The sequence below is a fragment of the Myripristis murdjan genome, chromosome 4, assembly GCF_902150065.1.
Source record: "Myripristis murdjan chromosome 4, fMyrMur1.1, whole genome shotgun sequence".
Taxonomy (NCBI): Eukaryota; Metazoa; Chordata; class Actinopteri; order Holocentriformes; family Holocentridae; genus Myripristis; species Myripristis murdjan.
The window spans coordinates 36,132,901-36,149,456 of NC_043983.1; the positions used below are offsets into that span (position 1 = coordinate 36,132,901).

The 16,556-nt window shown below is 45.8% G+C and overlaps 1 protein-coding gene across 1 annotated transcript in view; it reads left to right on the forward strand.

Moving 5' to 3' along the window:
- Positions 1-15,796, forward strand: part of map1sa (microtubule-associated protein 1Sa) — a 20,442-nt gene extending 4,646 nt beyond the window's left edge. The window contains exons 3-7 of the mRNA XM_030049153.1: positions 2,394-2,476; positions 3,837-3,977; positions 4,088-7,358; positions 7,981-8,195; positions 13,448-15,796. Of these exons, the coding sequence (XP_029905013.1) occupies positions 2,394-2,476; positions 3,837-3,977; positions 4,088-7,358; positions 7,981-8,195; positions 13,448-13,603 (3,866 nt within the window). The 3' untranslated portion in view covers positions 13,604-15,796. The remainder of the gene's footprint in view (positions 1-2,393; positions 2,477-3,836; positions 3,978-4,087; positions 7,359-7,980; positions 8,196-13,447) is intronic.
- Positions 15,797-16,556: the final 760 nt, after the last annotated feature.

Consider the following 16,556-nt stretch of genomic DNA (forward strand, 5'->3'; position numbering starts at 1 on the left):
CTCGCTGCTGCATCTCGCTGCTGCATCTCGCTGCTGCATCTCACTGCTGCATCTCACTGCTGCATCTCACTGCTGCATCTCACTGCTGCATCTCGCTGCTGCATCTCGCTGCTGCATCTCACTGCTGCATCTCACTGCTGCATCTCACTGCTGCATCTCACTGCTGCATCTTGCTGCTGCATCTCACTGCTGCATCTCACTGCTGCATCTCGCTGCGGCTCGGCGCTCGGCGGCTCCTGTTTGGGATCTGTGAGTTTAAAATAAAGTTCTGGTGGTTTGAATGAAGCCAAACGGACGTTTATTTTCTCTGGAGGAGAAACAGCCTGGACACTGATCTGAGAGCTGAGTGTGTGTGTGTGTGTGTGTGTGTGTGTGTGTGTGTGTGTGTGTGTGTGTGCTGTGTGTGTGTGTGTGTGTGTGTCTGTCTGTCTGCAGGCTCTTCAGCAGGCTCTCAGCTGACTGTTTTCATGTGTTTTAATCAGACAAACATCCTTCTGTCTGCCACACACACACACACACACACACACACACACACAGCAGGCAGTGAAACTTCAGCAGGAACTGTGGTGGATGACATCACTGTATCCTCCAATCAGGTGACAGGATGAGGCTTCAGCTCTGCTGGGACTGTGTGTGTGTGTGTGTGTGTGTGTGTGTGTGTGTCTCCACTGTGCAGACACATTATGCTCTGTTGTTTGTTGTATTTTTATTGACATGGATGACATCATCAGCCAATCAGCTGCTCAGTGATGTCATCACAGCAGCGACATCAAACACATACGTTCGTACGCTTTACGTTCATCTGTCGTCATAGCAACCGCAGCACCAGCTGTCAGGAAGGAAGATGACTTCCTGTTCTCCCCAGGTTAAAGGGACAGCCCACTCAATTACAGTAGTACTGCAGTACTATTGTCACAGTACTGCAGTAGTACTGTCAGTGGTCCTGTGGCTGCGTCGTGTGGGACAGGAACAGCGTCTGTTTCCCGCCTGAGGCCTCAGGCTTCCTCCTGACTGATGCTGTTACACCAGCAGACAGCCAGAGAGACAGGAAAACACTCTGTGTGTGTGTGTGTGTGTGTGTGTGTGTGTGTGTGTGTCTGTGTGTCTGTGTGTGTGTCTGTGTGTGTGTGTGTGTGCTGTTGCAGTCACAAACAGGAAGACAAAGCTCCTGCAGTGTTGTATGGAGAGCAGCTGATGGTTGATCTGTTTTACTTCAGCCCCTCTGCAGACAGACAGGCAGGCAGGCAGACAGACAGACAGGCATCTTCTTCCTGTGTGTGTGTGTGTGTGTGTGTGTGTGTGTGTGTGTGTGTGTGTGTGTCCACATTAGAGGGGCAGACTAATCAGCTGGTATCTGACATCGTCTGAGGCCCTAAACTCTCTGAGCTGCAGCTCCATGCAGCCTGAGAGCTGCACGCTCCACAGACTGGAGCCAGTCTGATCCCAGCTCAGCCCACAGGAAGCTTTCTGCACATCGAGTTCAGATGTGACACCATGCACAGCCGAGCTCTGGGTCGCAGCAGTGACATCAGCAGTGACATCAGCAGTGACATCAGCAGTAATATTTAGTAGAGGTATATTTAATGCTGGAGTGTATCATACAGGGTTTTTGTTTGGTTTGTTTTTTTCTTTAAAGACTTTCTGGGTGTATTTTTTTATCGGTCAGGTATTGGAGAGAGACAGCAGTCTGACAGGATGGTCTCATGGTGCCTTCAGGTGCTCACCAGAAACATTGTATTTTTGAGTTTATGAGCACATGAACACCATCTCAAACTGGTAACCACCAGTTTGTAAAGAGCTTCCGTGTTTTCGGGTCGCTGTGACTCCCTGATACTTCCCACCAAAGCGGTCAAATGCCACTCAAGCCGTGTGCAGGAGGTCCAGCATCATAAATCCCAAATTCCAACATTGCAGGATCAGACTGAATCCGCTGAACCTTTTCCCAGCTCTGTGACTCAAACGCGTTGGCGTGTTGAGGCGTCACAGATTCACAGTTTCTGTATTCATCAGCCTCGTCAGACGGGCTGCATCGTGACCGGACGTCCATCTGCTTCCTGCCCGCTGTGGCCCTCAGACTGCAGCCTCACATGTTCTGTCTCTGGACAAATTAACCCACCGCCAGTCCAGCGTTATTCTGGGCTAATTTATTTAAACCTCATTCCTCTCTCACTGCTGTTTTCTGTTCTTTCAGTTTCTTGTTGTCAGGACTCACAGGCTGGTACATTCCCCAGCAGCCAGTTTCACTCTGTTAGCACCCAGCTGCATGTCTGCAACATAAATTATTCTCCAAATAATTTTAGGCTGAGCTAGCTGGTGGCAGTGTGGTGTTGTGTATTTTGACCTGTGTACGTGTGTGTATGTGTGTGTGTGTGTGTGTGTGTGTGTTGGTTCAGGCCAGCGGACTCTACAGCACAGTGGAGAAGTTCTGGACACGCAGGTGGTGGTGAATCCAGCCCACGAGTTCGTCTGCTCAGAGGTGAGACTCACCTGCAGAACAGAAAACTGAGATCTGAGACTGAAACGTCTTAAATAATATTACATGCACTTTGTTACAGTGAAATGAGCCCACACAAGGGTCACATAGCTGATGCATAAAATTGGGCTATCGTTGATTTAAAGTGGGTTTGGCTTATTAGAACATTTCTTGTTTTTCACACTGTGAACCTAAAAAAATCATCAAGTTGAACTGAATTTGAGTTGAATTGTTTTTCAGCACATCCACTGATTTGTGATAAAAGTCTGCCACACTGCAACCTGTGGGCAAGTCAGAGGTCCATCACTTTATTTTTCAAAATAAGCAAAATCAGTTAACATGTAAATCTCCTAAAGTGTTCTTTCAGATGCTCCCAGACATTCCTCAGATGGTAGACATCGTGTGTTCCAAGTGTTCAGATCAGTGAATTCGCAGTGACATTCAACATCTTTCTGTAATTTATACTGAATACAAAACATTTTCTATTTCAGTCAGTTTTGCATCAGACATCACCAAAGTATTTGACAGAACACCCAAACCCAGCAGAAAGATATGTATTTTCCAGAATTTCATGTAAAAGTTTTAAGTTTAAACCAACAAAAACAGCCAAGTCTGGCACATGTGACGTCGTGGCCTCAAGTTATCAGAAGGTGTATAGTAAACCAGGCAGTTAACAGTCAGTAAGTCAGCTGCTCTGGGATCTGAAGGTCCAGGGTTCGAATCCCCAGGGGGCTCAGTCTTTTTTGCCAATAATGTGGCAGTTCATGCTTGTGGCCTGTTTTTCAAATTCCTCTGAAGGTCATATCTTCTGAAGGAAGACTGCCTGTTGTGCTTGGATGCTTGGAGCTATATTTGTTCTTATTCTGTCTGTGTTCTCATTTTCTGCTCGGTGAGGGACTTTGGGCTGCATGCTTGTATGAAAGGAGCTATCTAAATAAAGTTGAGGTGTGGTGAGTTAAGTCGGGTTTCTCATGCTTTCTGCCTTAGTTGCAGAGCTGTGAATTTACTCAGCCTTTAGAACAGTTCCCAAATCAATCCTTAAGGACCCCCTGTCCTGTCCTTCAGGTTTTTCTTCCAGCTCTGCTCTTACGCACCTGACCCAGTTCAGGTAGGTCTGTTTCAACCAATCAGCATGAAGTGCTTAAATAGATCAGGTGTGAAAGAGTAGAGCTGAAACAAAAACCTGCGGAACAGGACAGGGGGTCTTTGAGGATCGGTTTGGGAACCACTGCTTTAGAACACAGTAATGAATGTGTCTTGATCTGGAAAGGTATTGGATCAGTCTGTTTGATCAGTGCCTGTTTCCAAGTCATCTGTGAAGGTGGTTCAAAACATCCCCTAATAATTTCTGTTCTGTCTCCAGGTCCGCCGGCTCATATGTGACACATCTCGACACAAACTTTTGATTCTGGCTGGTCAGTGTCTTGAAGAGACAGGAGACATTGTTTTACAGAAAGGCTGCTTCTCTCTCAATGACTTCATCCAGATATTTGCAGATGAAGAGGTAAGAAAACCTCTGCTGCTATGCTGCTCTGGCTCAGGCAAAACGTGTATGTTCTACGTAGTTTGGAAAATATGTGCTTGAATTTGGATTTTTTTTTTCTGGTTTAATAGGTTGGACAGTTGTTGAGCTCGGCAGACCCAACAGCAAAGGCCAGCCTCACCTTGAGCTGTCCAGACTATGGGCTTTGGAAGGACTCTGTGCTGGAGAAGCACAACCTGCAAGATTTCATAGACATCAAAATCAACCCTCCCCTCGTCCTCCCAGAAATGGAAGGTCTGCAGGAGTTCATTGAATATCTTTCTGAGTCGCTGGAGCCTGAATCACCCTTTGACTTGCTGGAGCCCCCCAGTACAGTGGGCTTTCTGAAACTCTCCCGGCCATGCTGCTACATCTTCCCTGGAGGGAGGGGAGACTCTGCCTTCTTTGCTGTTAATGGCTTCAATGTATTGGTGAATGGTGGCGCTGACCCTCGCTCCTGTTTCTGGAAACTGGTTCGGCATCTGGACAGAATCGACTCGGTACTCCTGACCCATATTGGCGTTGACAATCTCACAGGGGTGAACAGCCTTCTGCTGAGGAAAGCAGCTGAACAGGAAGATGAGTCTGCTGGATCTCAGACCGCTGAGGACTGGATGAAAAACCTCATCTCTCCTGAAATAGGGGTGGTTTTCCTCAATGCTCCTGACAGGCTGAAGTCCATCAAAGGAGATCCCAAAGAGCTGCGGAGTTGTGACGAGGTCGCTCTCACCCTACAGTACTTACAGAGGCTGGCAATCAAACCCGAGCCTGTGTGCCGGTCCAGTGGGCCCAGTATTGAGCCAGTTATCTTATTTCACAAGATGGGAGTTGGCCGCCTGGAGTTGTACACACTCAACCCAGTCAAAGGCAGTAAAGAACTTGAAACTTTAATGCACACTTGGCCAAGCAACGGATCAAACATAAAGGGGTCAGATCTTCCCCTGCCATGCCTTGTTTCCATTTGTGCTTTGCTGGTCTGGCATCCCTCCAACCCTCATGAGAAGATCATCCGAGTTCTTTTCCCTGGTTGCACACCACAGGCCAAAATTCTGGAGGGACTTGAAAAACTGAAGCATCTAGATTTCCTCAAACACCCAGTGGTCTGCTTGAGGGATCTAGAGATATCCAAAGCCGAGAAGCAGCTAAAACGAGCAGAGAGTCGAGAAAGCCTTAAATCCCAGCCAAAAGAGTCTAGACCTAGTAGTGCCTTGCTGAAAGACAAACTCGGACGAGGAGATGTCAAGAAACAGGAAGTGAAAACAAAGCCAAAGGCATCAGGAGATACTACTCCTAAAGAAGGGAAAGAATGGGAAGAGAAGTCTAAACTGAAGGATGGGGATGCTAAACTAAAGCCACCAAAACCCACTGAGAAACTTGTTTCAAAGAAAGAAGAGAAAAAGGAATTGAAAAAGAAGGATGAGAAAGCCCCTGGTAGTGGTGTCAAGAAAGACGAGACTGGGGAGAAAAAGAAAGAAAGTGTAAAGAAGGAACCTCTAAGTTCAAAACCAAAGAAAGATATTAAAGCTGATCCAAAAAAAGACAACAAGAAAGATGTGAAACCAGAGGAGAAGAAAACAGCAAAAGCTGCTCCTAAAGAGGTGAAGAAAGCAATGAGCGGCACTACAACAGCATCATCATCTGCAAACACGGAAACCAAAAAGGCTTCGACCAAGAATGGAACTCTAAAGAAAGATGGAACTATTTCCAAGAAAGATGCTTTGAGCAAAGGGACAAAAGCTAAGACCAGTTTAAAGGAGCAGGATAACCACAAAGCCTTGGTTACAGAGGCTGACCGCTCCAAGATGTCATCTCCTGAGGACATGACGGCAGAATTCGAAAAACTTCGATTAGAAAATGACAATGGGAGCAAAGATCACAACTCAAAGGATGTAACCACTTCAGACCAGAGGTTGATGCTGGAGAGTCCAGAGAAGTTCCGCAGTGTGGATGTGCCTGTGGAGGCAGACCAAACCATGGCTGATTCCCCACCTCTTTCTAAAATTCCAAAAAGTGAGCGCAGCATTAACTTTGATCTCACCCCGACTGCTCACAGGCTGGCTGAGGAGTCCTTGAAAAATGGACAGGATGATGTCTGCGCTAGTTCAGAGGAGAAAACTTTAGAGTTGGTTTCTCCTGCAGACTCTGCCCCTAACAGTGCGGGTCATACCCCTTTCCATCAGTCCCCAGAAGAGGATGTTCAGGGTTCAGGTGAGGACAGCAGTCTCGGGGCGAGAGTACCCAGCCTGGGTTTCGAGGACTACAACCAGGGAGGCTCCTGTAGGACCTCAGAGCTGAGCTCCCTGAGGTGTGGCCTGGAGAACTCCACCTCCTCCCAGGATAAACAGTCCAGCCTTTTGACCCTCAGTCCCTTCAAAGACATCTTGCCAGACTCCTCCCCCACCATGACGTCAATGCCAGCTGAGGTCGGCTCACCTCATTCCACAGAAGTTGATGAATCCCTGTCCGTTTCCTTTGAGCAAGTGCTGCCGGTAACTGAAGCGTCGCCCAGAGGACCCCTTGGAGACCGACCCTACTCTAATGGACATTATAGTGACTCAGACTCAAAAACAGAGATGGCCTTACCTCTGAAAGCATCCCATGACATGCGCCATGGTTATGGCTCTGAAGAACACATCCACTTGATGTCAGAATTTGTCTCTGATGTTCCACATGATGTAGATCTCTGCTTGGTATCGCCCTGTGAGTTTCAGCACCCCAGATCCCCAGAGAACCAGCATCAGCACATTAGCCCTGGCCTTGCCACCACTAGCCCACCAGAACTTAATGATAACAGCAGCTACTCCCAGGATCTAGACAAGCAGCACAGTTTTAGCAGCAGCGAATGTCACTCAGCCTACAGCCAGGAAACTCCACCCACATCGGTCAGCGACTCCCTCCCGACTGCCACGGATTCTGATATCCCTCCAGGAACTGAGGACTGTCCATCCATCACTGCAGATATGGACTCGGATGATGATTCCAGCAGTCTGTTCGCCCCCAGTCATCCACAAGATCATCCCAGCCCTCATTTCTCCCACACGGGGGCGCAGCGTTCCACCCACGACCCCCCCCCAGCTCCGATGAAGGACCTCCCCCCCTTGCCACCACAGCCAGGAGCCTGCATGGCTGATGCTGAGGCTGAAATTTCAAGTAAGAACCCAAAGAGTTCATCTGCCAAGACCAAGAAACTGGCAAGTGCGACCCAGAAAGTGACGTCTGGCAATGTCACAGCCCAGAATGGAAAGCCCAAGGGTAGCAGCACAGCGGGGACATTGAAGACAGCCTCCAGTCTTGACACAAAGCTGACATCCCGACACTCTGCAGGTGGCTCCAGACCAGGCACTGCCAAACCTCCCTTTTCAGGTAGAGACTGTGAGAAGTCAGTTTCATTTAGAGCCCTTAATCCAGTGGTTTTACAGGCGCACAATCTGTTGAAAACAAAAACAACACTCCTTAGTGAATCACTCATAGTAGGCAAGAAAAACAGAAGTCAAAAAGGGCAGAAATTGTAGACATCTTGGGAAGGAACACAGACAGACACACTGAGCTCTGAACCCACCTGTGTACCAGAGACATGCCCAATACAGCAGTATGAGGGTCAAGTTCAAGTTTATTTGTAGCATCACATTTGTAGCAGGCAGGAAAAATCTGAAATAGGGAAAAAGAGAAGACATCATGAGGACCACAGAAAGAGAAAATCTAATCAGCTGATACTTGGGTGTGTGGCTATCTTTCCACCAAATTGTAGTGAAATCCCTTAGTGACTTGTTGAAATATTGTGCAACAGACAGACAAATGGGTTAAACAGGTAACCTTCAAAAGTTATCTGTAATGAGATGAAGTTCTCGTTTGGGCTTTGACACATCAAACCCCAAAGTTTCTTCAAATGCAAACCAGATGTACAGACCAGGGCCTATGTTATTTTCCCTCATATGATTTCATGGCAGAGAAAAATCACAATATTGTTCTTCTCGTTGTTTCCTAGCCTCCAAGTCTGCAGCATCTGGTGGTTCTGTGGTCTACCTGGAGCTGGCCTACCTGCCGTCAGGCCCCGCCGCTGCCACCGTGGATGTGGACTTCTTCAGACGCCTTCGCTCCTCCTGCTACATTGTTAGTGGCGACGACCCAGTGAAGGAGGTGGCGATGAGGAGCATCCTGGACGCTCTGCTGGAGGGGAAGAGCTGCTGGCCGGACGTCCAGGTCTGTCTGCACATCAATACCCATAAAACAATAATAATAGGACCATTAGCAATACTACTACTAATAATGATAATAACCTTTTAGCACTCAAAATAAGTATGAAACCAAACTGTTCAAGAGGTCTTGAGACGTCTTGGGAACTGGGAGAAGTCCCAGGTCCCTTTGGGAAAAGTGCTCTTGGACGCCTCTGCCAATGGGACATCCCACTCAGGAGTCTGATGTCTGAACCCCAGTCGCCCAGAAATAGCCTATGTCAATTCAATTCAATTCAGTTCAATTTTATTTATTTATATAGCCCAGAATCACATTACAAATATGTCTCAAAGGGCTTTACAGGAAATACAACATCCTCTGTCCTTGGACCCTCACATTGGATGAGGAACAACTCCCTAAAAAAACCCTTTAACTTCAGGGGAGCAACAGAGGAGGGATCCCTCCCCAGGACGGACAGGCATGCAATGGACGTTGTAAACACAGAAAACAAAACAACAAAAGATATATATGTATAATACAAAGGGAATAAGGTAAAAAACAGTTGGCGGATGAGGGATGAGGATGCCAAGGGAAGCCAGATGTACTGGAGCAGCCAGGGACCTGAGCCACATAGCCACCAACACCATGAAGACCTGGATCTAAAATAGACAGAGCACGCACTCGGACAAACACACATCAACCATTCACACACACTCACACAGAAACAAGGGGAAACATTAATTACCTGCACAAGACAGATTGATAATTAGCTCCGAGAGAGCAATAATCTCGTCGGCAGGTGAGTGCTTGGGTTACTTCATTGAGACAGAGAACTGTCAGCCATAAGCAGTGATGGGAGTAACGGCGTTACAAAGAAACGGCGTTACTTTTATCAGTAACAAGTAATCAAAGAAATTACTGTTTCCCCCGTTATAACGCCGTTACCATTACTGACAATAAAATGCGCCATTACTAGCCGTTACTTACTACTAATAATTATTATTATTTTATTATCCTATTCAAAAAAATGTGCGTCTTGTGGAGAAAAAGCGGTGTGTTAATATTCAAACCAGTCAGACTCTGCAGTTTTTTGTAACTTATCAACATCCATGGAGAATAACTGAGCACAAATTACAAGAGGCGTTTGGACAGCAGAGCGGATAGTATCTCCGCCTGCCATACAGAAGACCGGGGGTTCAATTCCCCACCCGGACAAACTGGCATCAACTACAATGTATTACTTTTTCAAAGTAACGTGCCCAACACTGACAACGACAGATGAAATTTGACAGCAGTGTCCACACTGCAACAGCAATGCAAAAATATGTGCATTAATAAGAGGATTTAAGAAAAGAAAAAAAGTAATCATAAAAATTACTTTCCCCAGTAATTGAATTACTCTTCTGCAGCAGTAATTGAGTAGTAATCAAAATTACTTTTTTACAGAAGTAATTAGTAATTGTAACTTATTACTTTTGTGAGTAATTGGTCCCAACACTGGCCATAAGTTAGGCTGAAGAGATGAGTTTTTAGTCTAGATTTAAAAGAATCAACAGATTCAGATTGCCTGACAACAGCAGGGAGGTTATTCCACAGCAGCGGGGCTCGGTAGGAAAAAGCCCGGCCACCTGCTGACTTCTTCTTAACCCTAGGTAAGCAAAGCAGCCCCGCATTTTGAGAGCGGAGAGCCCGAAATGGAATGTAGGATTTAAGGAGATCAGAAAGGTAAGGTGGGGCAAACCCATTTAAGATTTTGTAGGTTAACAGAAGCACCTTGAAGTCAGATCTAATATATACAGGAAGCCAATGAAGGGAGGCAAGAATTGGGGTAATGTGGTCGAATTTTCTTGCTCTGGTTAAGACCCTAGCTGCAGCATTTTGAAGCATCTGGAGACTTTTGGAGCTGGCCCGTGGCAGACCTGAAAACAGGACATTGCAGTAATCAAGTCCGGCTGAAACAAATGCATGAATTAAGGTTTCTGCGTCAGCCATGGACAGGGAAGACCGAATTTGTGCTATATTACGTAAGTGATAATAGGCAGTCATGGTAATATCCTTAATGTGCCTGTCAAAGGATAAGCAGAGATCAAAAGTAACACCAAGATTTTTGGCTGCCACACTTTGTGAAATCACACAGTTGTCAAGGAGTAATGTTAACTGTTCAAAACAGTGTCTATGTCTGGAAGGGCCGACTACTAACATCTCAGTTTTATCTGAGTTTAATAGCAGGAAATTTAATGACATCCAATTTTTTACCGCAGCCAGACAGACCTCTAATCTAGTGATCTGTGTGGGATCATCAGCCTTTGTGGGCAAATATAGCTGAGTATCATCAGCATAACAATGGAAATTTATACCATGGCTACGTATAATTTTGTGGGGAAATGTACAGGGAACAGAGAAGAGGACCCAGGACTGAGCCCTGAGGTACCCCGCATTTAACATTGGAGAATTTAGATGTAGTATTGTTGTACATGACACACTGTGTTCTTTCAGATAAGTATGAATTAAGCCATGAACGAGCCAGGCCAGTGACACCAAAATTCTCAGTTAGTCTCTCTAATAAAATGGAGTGATCAACAGTATCAAAGGCTGCACTGAGGTCCAGTAATATAAGCACAGAGGTAGAGTCCGCATCAATAGCCAATAGGAGATCATTGGCAAGTCTAGTAAGTGCTGTCTCAGTGGAGTGACAGGACCTGAAAGCTGATTGGAAAGGTTCATAGAGCTGATTTACTGCAAAATAGGTGGAGAGCTGTTGAAACATAACTCTCTCAAGCACTTTAGACATGAACGGGAGATTGGAAACTGGGCGATAGCTATTTAAGGAACTAGAATCAAGATGTGGGTTCTAGCGATCTGACCACAGCTGTCTTAAAGCTGCTGGGAACAGTGCCAGTACAAAGCGATAAATTAACAATATCTAGCATTGTAGAGCCCAGTAAAGGCCAGGATTCTTTGTAAAGCTTGGCAGGTATTGGATTGAGAAAGTAGGTTGTTGGTTTAGAGGCTACCACAAGCTTAGACAAGGTATCAAGTTAGACAACCTCAAAGACCGAGATAATAGGGACTGTTGGTGAGCTGGAGAATACCAATGAGTATAAAATTGGTGAGATACCATCCGCAGGAGCAGCGGCGGATGCAGAACTAATTTTTTGCCTGATCTCCTCAACCTTGTTACCAAAAAAGTCCAGAAATTCATCCGCTGTAAATGATGAGCTAGTATCAGATGGCTGTTTTTTTTGTGAGCTTTGCTACTGTCTCAAAGAGAAATCTAGGATTATGATAGGTAAAAAATTACCAACTTTGATTTTGCCATTGTCCCGCAGGCCTGCTTCAAAGCTCGTATCTCTTCATTAAACCAAGGTGTGAATCTCTTCAGTCGCCTCACTGGTAGAGAGCGGCGCAACTGTATCAAGGAGACTGGAGAGGGCCACATTGAGGGAACTAGTAAGGTTTTCAACAGAGCCTGTCTCTACAGTGAGAGGAGCCAAAACTCCAGGCAACTGCTGGCTAAAAGCAGAAACAGCAGAGGGACCAATATGGCGACTAGTGATTACATCTGTGCCACCACTAACAGGACAGGCCAGTGATGCCTCAAATTTAATAAGAAAATGATCTGACACAGCAGAGGTGGCTGATAAGACAGTCAGATCAGAAACAGCTATCCCTTTAGATAAGACCAGATCAAGGATATTACCATTGTAATGAGTTGCCCCTGGAACAGACTGAGTAAATCCAAATGTATCAATGAGATCTGAAAAGGCTTTACTCAGTGGATCATTAGCCTTATTTAGATGGATATTAAAATCTCCAAGAATCAAGATCTGTTCAGTGTGGGTAACTAAGCCTGACATGAATTCACCAAACCCATCTAAAAACTGAGAGTAAGGACCAGGCGGTTGATAGATCACCACCATGTAAAATGGATAAAGACTATTGATGGCTGAGGAAGATGAACTTAACACACGAGCCTCAAAAGATTTGAATTTATTTTCCAGATTAGATGTAAGATTAAAAACAGCTCTGTGAATTAAGGCAACACCAAACAACATCATCAAAGCAAGTTCCCCACCACCACAAAAAACCTCTCTAGTCTAGTGAAAATATTTAATATTTATATTTATTTTCTTACTTTGCACAACCAACTTTTTTATTTGACCAGGGAAAAATGCAGGGTAATGTTTTGGATTATAACAAGCAATGAATGTACAAAAAATGATCATTGTGCATCTTCTCTCCTCCACATTGTTCAGTTCACTCACTACTCTGAATTTTAATTTCATTGCAGAAATCAGTGTTATGAGTTGGGTTTGCTTGCCGGCGGTCATGTTTGATTAGATTAGATTAGATTAGATTACTTTATTGTCATTGTACAGAACATACAACAAAAATCAGTTGCATTCAAGACCGGACTCTTATTACAGAATAAATAAAAGGAAAGTAAGAATTGTTATGTTGTTTTCCAAAGTCGAGCTCTCAAACGAGCCCTGGTGGGAACTGGGAGGTTTAAACCAGGCGTCTTCAACGCTTCGTAACTCCAGCCTGGGATGTTGTCATGTTACATGTTGATTTGTTGGTTGGCTGTGGGCTGTGGGGTCTGGCTGGATGGACGAATAATCGGCCTCAGGAAGTTACTCTGTGACGTTTGAATTGCAATTAATAATTAAGTCAAAATATTACAAATAGGGGTGTAACAGTTTAGTTAACCCACCATCACTGGTGTTCAAACAACTTTTTTCTGTTTAGAGATTTGAACAAATACTCTTTCAAAGACAGAAGTCCTTGTGTGTGTGCCTTAGTGAGTGTCTTACACAGTGGCTCGCAGCACACCTGTCTGCTCGTCAAGCAGGGGGTGATCAGCCGGCTTTCTACTGTCGCGCCACTTTGAGCCAGAGAACAAACATCCAAAACAAAACCCGCTCCTGTTCCCACTGTGGTGCCGCTCGCCCTGCAGGCTGGTCCCGTCCCTGCAGCCAGCAGGAAGCAGGAAGCAGGAAGCAACCAGCAGGAAGCAGGAAGCGAGGGGTTAAAGTCTGCAGACCAACTAACTCAGACCTACAGACCTTGGGATTTTTCAGCTTTGGTCACCACTTTGTGTGTTGTGTGCTGTAACTGCCTCGTACTGACACCTCAGGTTTTTCAGTTTGTTCAGTTTTGGCCTTTCCTGTCCCGCTGTGTGTTGTCTCAATGAAAATTTCTACTGTTGTTTAGGGCACCTTCCTGTCAACTTTTTATATACACCATTGAGTTTTTCTTGTTTCCTTGGTGCTTCCCAGGTGACCCTGATCCCTACGTTTGATTCGCTGGTGATGCACGAGTGGTACCAGGAGACACACGACAGGCAGAGGGAGCTGTCCATCACCGTCCTGGGCAGCAACAGCACCGTGGCCATGCAGGAGGAGACCTTCCCCGCCTGCAAGGTCGAGTTCTGACCTCTGACCTCTGACCTCCGGCCAGGCAGAGGAGACCGAGTCGGACCTGTGGTTGCCACGGTTACATCCAGGCCAGACCAATGAAAAGACAGTAAATTTGGTCCTTTCCTCCTCAGCTGAATCCCGTCAGGGTGCACGCCCGGTCACTCTGCTGGGTCGAAGGTTGGCGTCTCAGCACAGCCCCTCTTACACTCAATATACACAAAAAAAATTATCTTTTAAATCTGCACAAAAGCACATCTCCGCTTGCTTTTCTGTAAGTTAATCAGTGTGTGATTTTGTACACTCCAGACGAGTCCTGAACATTTCCATGCAGGCTCACCCTGCAGACCAACACATGAATCTTTGTTAAACTGAACTTAAAGAAGGACCACATGCCCTGATCAGCAGGATGAGCTCATCAGTTAGCGGTTAGCGGTTAGCTTGTTAGGAAAGTCCCTGCAGAGAGTGTGTTGCAGGGCAGAAGCTGTCTGATAGGATGCATGGCTCCCCCACCTAGCTTAGCGAGCTCACGCTAAACCTGCTCTAAACTTTATATCGCTGTTTGTTGTGAAGGATAATCACATAAAGGTTTTTTATGTTTAGTGTTTGTTTAAAGAAGGACTAAAGATTTGTTCCATCTCCCACTTTAAGTTTATCTTGGCTTCCTCTTTGCTGAGAGTTTTTTATTTTTTACTCTGTGTGAGTCGACTGTCATGGCCTGTCCTTTCCTGTCGTGTTGTTTGGTTTAACTCGGCGAGCAGGACGGTCCGGTCCAGGCCGCCGAGGCTCCGGCTGCTTCTGTCCGGAAAACGTGGCAGCAGCTCGGAGCTGAAACGTGTCTGGCTGTTTCTTTTCTGCCCGTTCGGTTTTCAGATGCTGAGCAAATGTCACATTTCAGTTATTTATTTTTTTCCCTACAAATTGTCCTGTCTTATTAATTTCTTTTGGTACGAGCCCATGACTGTCCCGTCCTGCCACGTGTCGGTTTCAATCATTTCATCCTGTTGACTTTCACTGTAAAACCTCACATCCATGTAGAGGAAAGCGTGGCCCGGGGGCCAGCGCCGGGCCGCCAGCCGCCTCAGAGCGCTGCCCCTGACCTGAACCAGGACCAGATCAGACAGTCAGACTCTGGTCTCGGACTCTGTCCACATGCAGACGATTAAACACACACACACACACACACACCTCTTTCTTTCAGCTTCATATGACGGCACACCAGCGCAACTGCAGACAGAGAAAAAACTGACTTTCCAAGATTAAATTTGTAAATTTATGAGTAAAAAATGCAAAAATGCTGAGATTAAAATTGTACATTTGAGGATAAAATGCTGAAAAATATATTTTTTTTCTCTTTTCACTTGTGAAACCAAGAACCAAATTCAGCGACGTGAAGCTGTGTGGTTCCTTGGTTTTCTCATAAATTTAACTTTTAACTTTAACTAAATTTAACTTTTTCAATTTTTGGACTTGGACTTGGATTTATACATGACTTTATAATCTCAGAATTTCAAGGTTTTTCTCTGAAATTTGAGTTTTTTCTCATAAATTTACCCCTTTAATTTTGGAAATTCTGAGTTTGTCCTGCAGGGGCCCCAGTGCGCCGCCGCAGGTCCCACCGTCTGTCCTCAGGACACCCACTGAGGCTCTTTGATCTCTGGTTCAGTCCACTTCCTGTCCCCCCGAGGTCTGGACGTCCTGAAGAGACGCAGCGACGGAGGGCGAGTGACGTCTGGAGCTCGGGGCGTTTCAGACAGAAACATCCGGCCCGATCCGCACCGCTGCCTCTCTGCACACACTGTGTGTGTGTGTGTGTGTGTGTGTGTGTGTGTGTGTGTGTGTTGTCATGTGGACAGAGAGGTTCTAGAAAACACTCCCCTGTGTGGACAGATGGGTTTTGTTTTAATTGTTTTAACACATAAAGTTTGGTTGAAGAGCGTCAGAGAGAGAGAGAGTGTGTGTGTGTGTGTGTGTGTGTGTGTGTCGGTTGGCAGCTCAGTGAGACGAAGCCAAAAGACTGTACCCCCGTCACTCACTCACTCACCCACACACACCCACACACACACACACACACACACACACACACACACACACACACTGTGCACTGTGTGTTGTGTCTGTGCTGAACGGAGCACCAGAACATTCTGTCATGAAACACTAATTCTGATTTTAATTGTTTGCTCTTTTAAAATAAATTTACCCTCCAAACGAGCGGCTCAAGACTCTTTTTTTTTTTTTTTTTTTTTAATTTGGATTGTTTATTTATTATTATTTGTTTGTTTATGTTTCTGAACGCGCAGGCCAGCTGTTTCAGAGCAGCTGCTCTGGTTTGTCTGGACGTTTCACTTCATCACTTACAGCAACAACAACAACAACAACAACAATAATAATAATAATAATAATAAATATAATAAGAGCTTTGTGCGCTGAGATAAACGTCTCCTTGCAGCTCTGCAGAATTTTAATACTTAAATTTCTGCATCATGAACTAACAGCTATTCTACATTTACATGTTCCACAGACGCTGCAGCTGGACGTCCTCACAGGCGCTCGGCTCACATGTTCACACGGGGTTTAGAGCTTTTTGTTTTTAACACTCAGGTTTTCCTCTTTTCTCCTCTTTGGATCCACAGCATCTGTCTCTCTCTCTCTGCCTGCCTGTCTGTCTGTCTCTCTCTCTCTCTGCCTGTCTCTCTCTCTGCCTGCCTGTCTGTCTGCCTGTCTGTCTCTCTCTCTGCCTGTCTCTCTATCTGCCTGTCTCTCTCTCTGCCTGTCTCTCTCTCTGCTTGTCTGTCTGTCACATGGCAGCTGATGAGCTGTTTTCATGTGTGCAGGTGTGAGTGATCCTTTATCCCCTCTCTGGCCCGATCCCAGTGTCCACCCTCACACACTCACTGACTTTGAGGCGCGCTCCCGCTCAGTCCGTGAGGGCTTAGGGTCCCATTGACAAATCATGAAGTGTGTGAGGGAT